At 42.9% G+C, this 6,186-nt stretch overlaps 1 protein-coding gene across 1 annotated transcript; it reads right to left on the bottom strand.

Moving 5' to 3' along the window:
- Window positions 1–289: 289 nt before the first annotated feature.
- LOC127302660 (2-isopropylmalate synthase A) lies at window positions 290–5,589 on the bottom strand. The gene is made up of 12 exons (XM_051333189.2): window positions 4,800–5,589; window positions 4,037–4,250; window positions 3,877–3,957; window positions 3,663–3,752; window positions 3,480–3,566; window positions 3,112–3,212; window positions 2,336–2,369; window positions 2,157–2,231; window positions 1,880–1,963; window positions 1,666–1,800; window positions 876–1,015; window positions 290–707 (listed from the first exon to the last, which is right to left on the bottom strand). The coding sequence occupies exons 1-12, from the start codon at window positions 5,492–5,494 to the stop codon at window positions 566–568; spliced, it is 1,878 nt and encodes a 625-aa protein (XP_051189149.1). The 5' UTR covers window positions 5,495–5,589; the 3' UTR covers window positions 290–565.
- Window positions 5,590–6,186: the final 597 nt, after the last annotated feature.

Here is a 6,186-nt window from a genome sequence, read left to right on the forward strand (position 1 = left end):
ATCGTCCTTCGCAGTCAACATATATGGCTCACAAATCATGAGCAAGTGGATGCAGTCAACCCTGATTGAGGTGGAGCCTACCACAATAACGTTTATCCAATTAACCTACTACCTCTAAATTTAAATTTGGATGTATGTATACATTGTTTAGTGTAGAGATACATTTAAATTTAGACAAATCTAAGACATCAGTGACGAGCGAGTAGTATATTTTCCAACATTTTCGTCCATAACACTGCATTTTGACAATTTGCCCAGAAACTTAAACATGATAAGATTTGAGACGGTGTTATGTCCAGGAAATCATTTATTATCTGACTTGTTGGGAGTATGGTTGTAAAGTCATACACTGGATATTATATGCTCTAACATTGCTGATTGTTCAGGGTAAAGTTCAATCCACCAAGGAGAGCAAACAACCTTCGGATGCACACCAATTGGAATACCCAGTTTCTATAACACGAACCAACACTTTACTAGTAACATGGAATGCAGGACTTCAAACACTTCTCGCCAGGCCTTCCACCTTGCTCCGAGATGAGATAAAGAAAAGGAATGTCGACGCTCATTCTGAGGTCTTCACACTTATGCTTTCCTGTGCTTCGCTGCTGGCATTTACTGCACCAATAAAACTGGACATCTTGTTCAGGGCACTGAGGTAAGCTCGGACACTGGACACAACAACGTCCATAGCTGCACCGCTCCCACTGAAGTGAACAGACACAGAGATTAGTTTGTAAGGAGTCAAAAAGGAATGCAAAACAATAGATAGTAGGGACAAGAAAGATGGAAAGGAACCCCTCGGAGAGCGAGAGATTACAAGAAAGATGGAAAGGAACCCCTCGGAGAGCGAGAGATTATTTATAGGACTATACCTGAAGGAACGACTGGAGTAACCGGATGCACTATGTTCATCACCGGTGACATCTCTAGTGATGAGTACTCGAGTAGTTGCAATTGCATCAATGCCTTCTGTGACAGAAGTCATGCCATATTCCTTAAGAACAGTCGGAATCTGCGGATTGTAAGGTAATTTATAATCAAATGATAATCCGTGAACATAATAAGAAACATGCAGCCTCCAGCAAATATACCTTGCGTGGTGTATTAGATGATAGTTCACATAATAAGAATGCTTGCAATGAAAGCTAGTTGATACATGTTATTTTTAGGTTAACATGACCAACACAGGTTGTAAGTTGCTCTAGTTTTCAAGCAAAGCAGAAAATGTGTATTTTTCTCTTACCAGTGGAACTTTTCAACAGCACCACTGCATTAAAATGGACCTACAACTAGCACAACTGATATTCAATTCTTTCTTGAGCTGCCAACCAAAAAATATACTATGCCTAACCAACAAAATTCTAAGCCTACCGCCCTAACCCCAATAGTTTACAAGCCACAGATATAGGTAAATCATCTTAAACAAAAGATTAGGGTATCCATTCTGTTGAAGATAGTTGTAAGGATAGACACTGCATGCCAATCATGGTACAAAATCACATTCCAGCGTGAATTTCAATATTGTAACGATGCCAATAAGCTGCATCATGGGCATAAGTTATTCTTCTTCACAATGGAAAATCTATACTAGTTGCCTATAAAAGTAAAAGAAGAAACTAGTTCATTACAGCAAGCAAAAGGAAGAATAAAGCAACAGCAAACCTGTATTATTTGATCAATAGCTTTGTAAGCTGCATCAACTGGGCCTGTTCCAACTGAACATCCTATCTTCTCCTCTCCGTCTAGACCTATCAGTTTGACGGTTGCTGTAGATAAACCAAGTGTTCCACATGTTGCCTGTAAAGGTGATGAGCAACAGTAAAGTAATAGTTGATTACCATAAAACAAATAGGATTTGGTTGCAGCCTGAAAATACCTGTACATCACCAAGGGACCAAATAACCTTAGGCTGAAATATCTCATCTGATAATAAAGCTTCGATGTCTTCATCAGTTACACGCTACAAAAGAGAAACTAGATTAACTTCCATGCAGGGTGGGTGTTTGAAGTTCCAGGTAAATATTAGGGAAAAACATTGCATGCAGAACAGAATCTCCTGCTGAGATATATATAAAAAAAACTTATAATGGTTCAGTGAAAACATATACAGAGCTCTTGTTTCAAAAAAAAACATACACGGAGAAAAGTATCACCTTTTTTTTCTCTGCAACCTCTTTGTAGCGTTTAAAGAAATCCTCAAATTCCTTGTCGTTGATTTCATATCCAAGCTACATGTTTGTACGGCAAGAATATCATTTGGTAAGAATAACTAAAAAAGAAATCCTATTGCGCTGCAGTAACTACAAACAAGATCAAATAATCTTAGCAATACCTCCACTAGTTTAGTTCTGACAGCATGCCTTCCACTGAAAAAAAAAGGCCACAAACAGCAATTATGGTTCAGAAAACTATTGTATGTTTATCTGAATGTACTCAAGCAGGATCAAGCTAACCTAATTTAGAAGGGTACAAATGATAAACAGTGCTAGGTAAATAAGAACACATTTAAGTAAAAGTTTCTTACATGTCAAATGGTCCAGGTTGAGCTTGAATAACTAAGTTACTTAGGTTGTTACCAAAGAAGAGTGCAATGGTGTACATAGCACCCTTAAATAGTGCTAGGTAAATAATAATACATTTAAGTAAAAGTTTCCTGCATGTCAAATGGTCCAGGTTGAGCTTGAATAACTAAGTTATTTAGGTTGTTACCAAAGAAGAGTGCAATGGTGTACATAGCACCCTTGATGACCGATTGTGCTATGACGCTACATGCACATCTCTCCAAGATACTCATATTATGTGAAAATAATTGAGTATTTGACAGAATGCCATATTTGTTAGCACTTTGACACAAATGTTCCATGCCTTGTGTCATTGAACAGGGTGGGGTATTTTGTTGAACCATAATAATGTGGCATTTTCATAAAAAAATATATGTTGTGTATACTCAAAATCTAAGCATGTGGGGTTTGCTAGTTGGAAGACATAGTCATAAACCCTACCAAGTTAACAGAAGTTCAAAAGAGAGAAGAACAATACACAAGAGGTGCATCACACAGAACTTTTGCAGACCGCCAACTAAGGCGCAAAGATGTATTTGCATGGTACCTGAGCTTCCCAAGAACAATGCCAAACTCATTTGCACGTGTTAAACCAATATCATCAGGCGATATTATTTCATAAGTTCCTTTGAATTTAAGCATCCCATCCTGCAAAACACAAACAAAAAGTGCACTGAAGTTGGTGGTTCTATTATAGAATGCTTAATACGGAAAAGGTAAAAAACATACTAATGAGAACATGTATCAGTGGATCAAAATTAGCACAGCGATAATGTGTACATGGTAACTGAGAAAGGAGAGCGAGCAAAGACAGAATGTGCCATACCATGAAAAGGAAAACTAACCATTTCTATTAAATGGCCAATTGAAAACTTGATCAGTAATGCTGATAAAAGAGACTGCAAATTCAGGTACCTGATGAATTCCACTTTCATGAGCAAAGGCATTGGCACCAACAATAGCTTTATGCGGCTGCACATGAAGTCCACTGTGCTCTTGTACCTAGAATAGTTACAGAATTTTGCACACGAGTCAAAGTTGCCTTTTACAAGGACAAAAGAACAAAAATGGAACAGTACAAGAGACACCAATATATACCATTTTGCTTGTCATAGTGATATGTTGGGAATTAATTCCAGTATATAGGCCATCTAAGAGTTCTCGGCGACATTTTATCGCCATGACAACCTGAAGAGGGTAAAAAAATATTATACATGTAGCAAGTAGTCAAGCCACATCCATGTCTTTCCACTACCCAATAAATAGGATAAATTGTAAGTAATGCGCAGGAAATATACAATTACAAGCTCACCTCCTCCAAGGAAGCATTTCCAGCTCTTTCACCGATACCATTGATAGTCACCTCCAACTGTCGTGCCCCTGCATCAGCACCCTAAAGCTAAGCCAAATTAGTAACATGATTAGACCCAATATAATAGATAAAAAATGTAGAACACAGAAAAATGAATTACCGCTAAAGTGTTGGCACTGGCAAGACCAAGATCGTTTTGGCAATGAGTAGAAATAATTGCATTTTCAATTCCAGGGGTGTTAGCTTTTATGTCTGCAATTAGTTTCCCGAATTCGTGAGGAAGGGTGTATCCAACAGTGTCTGGGATGTTGAGAGTTGTTGCTCCAGCTTTTATTACTTCCTCCAGAATATGATAGAGGAACTCCCTGTTTGACCTGGATGACAAAGGGAAACCTATCATGCCACAGCCTTATGCTTGTTTGTAAATACGATTATAAAACTGAAGAAAGACACAAGCAACTTAAAACTTTGGTAATCCTTTTGCAAACAACACTGCCAAGCCAAAATATAATTGAAATACACAGATACACATTGTAAAAATGTGAAGTTCAACATGGCCGGAATATTTGGGTATCCACCCTTTCTTGATTTGCCCATAAAACTTCCAGAAACAAGATATTGCAAGGCATCTTCTCTTAAAACAACATAAGAGTTAAGCTATTGAAGATATAATATACAACTTTCTGAACCACGGCAACTTCATCAGTACTTGACAGTAAGTATGTACTGAACTTGCTTCAAATCCAACTCTAATAATAGTTAACTTTGAGAACACAAGATAGGTGAAATGGCAGTTTAGAACCAGATTGTCAGGCCTATTTTATTTTATAGTAATATAATTTAAACGAATTGGGCCTACAGATCAACCGTATTGGCACTTAGTAGTAATTATTTTTAAAAGAGAGGAGAAGTTTGAGTTGTACCTGCCGGCGTCCTCTGGGCTGAACTCAACATCGGGGCATCCAAGACTGCGGGCATATGCCACCATCTCCTTTGCGATGGCCACCACCTGGTCGGGCGTCTTCCTGAGCTTGTGCTGCATGTGGATCTCGCTGGTGGCGATGAAGGTGTGGATGCGCGGCTTGCGCGCGTGGCGCACGGCCTCCCAGGCGGCGTCGATGTCCCTCTTGTTGCAGCGCGAGAGGCCGCAGATGACGGGGACGTGGGCGTCGTCCCCGACGGGGGTGTTCCCGACCTCGATGGCGATGGAGCGCACGGCGTCGAGGTCGTCGGGCGAGGAGGCCGGGAAGCCGGCCTCGATGATGTCGACGCCGAGGCGGGCGAGCTGGCGCGCGACGACGAGCTTCTCGGCGCTGGTCATGGTGGCGCCCGGGGACTGCTCCCCGTCGCGGAGCGTGGTGTCGAAGATGCGCACGTAGTTGGGGTCGTCGATGCGGTCCGGGACGTATTCCGGCCGCCGCGGCGCCGCCGCCAGGCAGGCGCGGACGGCGGCGCGGGGGGGCCTAGGGTTCGCGGCGGCGGCGGCGGAGAGGCCATGGGAGAGGCGGCGGGGCTTGGCGGCGGGGAAGGGGGAGAGGGCGGCGCGCCTGGGGAGCGGGGCGGAGGCGGCGGGGTTCAGGGAGGAGCAGCAGTAGGGTTTAGCGGGGGCGGACGCCATGGCGGTCGGAGGCGGCGCGCGGGGGTTTAGGGGGTGGGGAAGAGATGGAGGTGCGGCGGCGTGGACACTTAGCTGGAGCCCCGGAATATGGATGACTATTGCCATGGAAAAGGTATTTAACCTGACGTTTTATGCTTATCCCGGCTGTGTATGAACTAGCTTTCGTAGCGGGCACGAACACGAGTGCGCCCACCAAGCGCGCCGTGGTCCGCACTTGCCAACTGTGTATTGTACCGTATTGTACTGTACTATACACTACTTTAAGAGCATTTCCAGCGGGCCTATCCAAATCAGCACCATATTTAATTAGATCTTACTATTTATTTGGTTAGACTGGCGGTCCGGTCCAGCCCTGCCAGTGCATCCAGTGGCGTGACCTATTTTGTTCTATGTGTCTAGTACATGTCATGGTGCCGCTGAGGTACCGCTCACGCGGTCGCAGAAGTTCACGGCTCGGTACCGCTCAGGTATCACCTGGGACACATAACTCACATAAACGAGCGGCGATACCTCAACTGGCACAGTACCAGTAATATCGTTTAGTGAGCCGCACTCGTTGATAAGGACTAATATTAACGACTAGAGCAGTACTACCACTTGCTCGAGGGTAGTACCATCGGGAATCTAGATATAATGTCCAGATTTTGTGGTGACATATTTAAGGCCCCCTTTTCCCTATTGTCTCTAACTAT

Source organism: Lolium perenne, chromosome 5 (assembly GCF_019359855.2).
Source record: "Lolium perenne isolate Kyuss_39 chromosome 5, Kyuss_2.0, whole genome shotgun sequence".
NCBI classification, from domain to species: Eukaryota; Viridiplantae; Streptophyta; class Magnoliopsida; order Poales; family Poaceae; genus Lolium; species Lolium perenne.

What these genes read in the sequence shown, in the direction of transcription:
- LOC127302660 (XM_051333189.2), bottom strand. Translation starts at nt 5,494, where the DNA reads ATGGCGTCCGCCCCCGCTAAACCCTACTGCTGCTCCTCCCTGAACCCC. An exon ending in TCACTATGACAAGCAAAATG is followed by an intron (nt 3,567 to 3,662) that starts GTATATATTGGT and finishes TAACTATTCTAG; the next exon opens with GTACAAGAGCACAGTGGACT. An exon ending in GGTCCCTTGGTGATGTACAG is followed by an intron (nt 1,801 to 1,879) that starts GTATTTTCAGGC and finishes TCACCTTTACAG; the next exon opens with GCAACATGTGGAACACTTGG.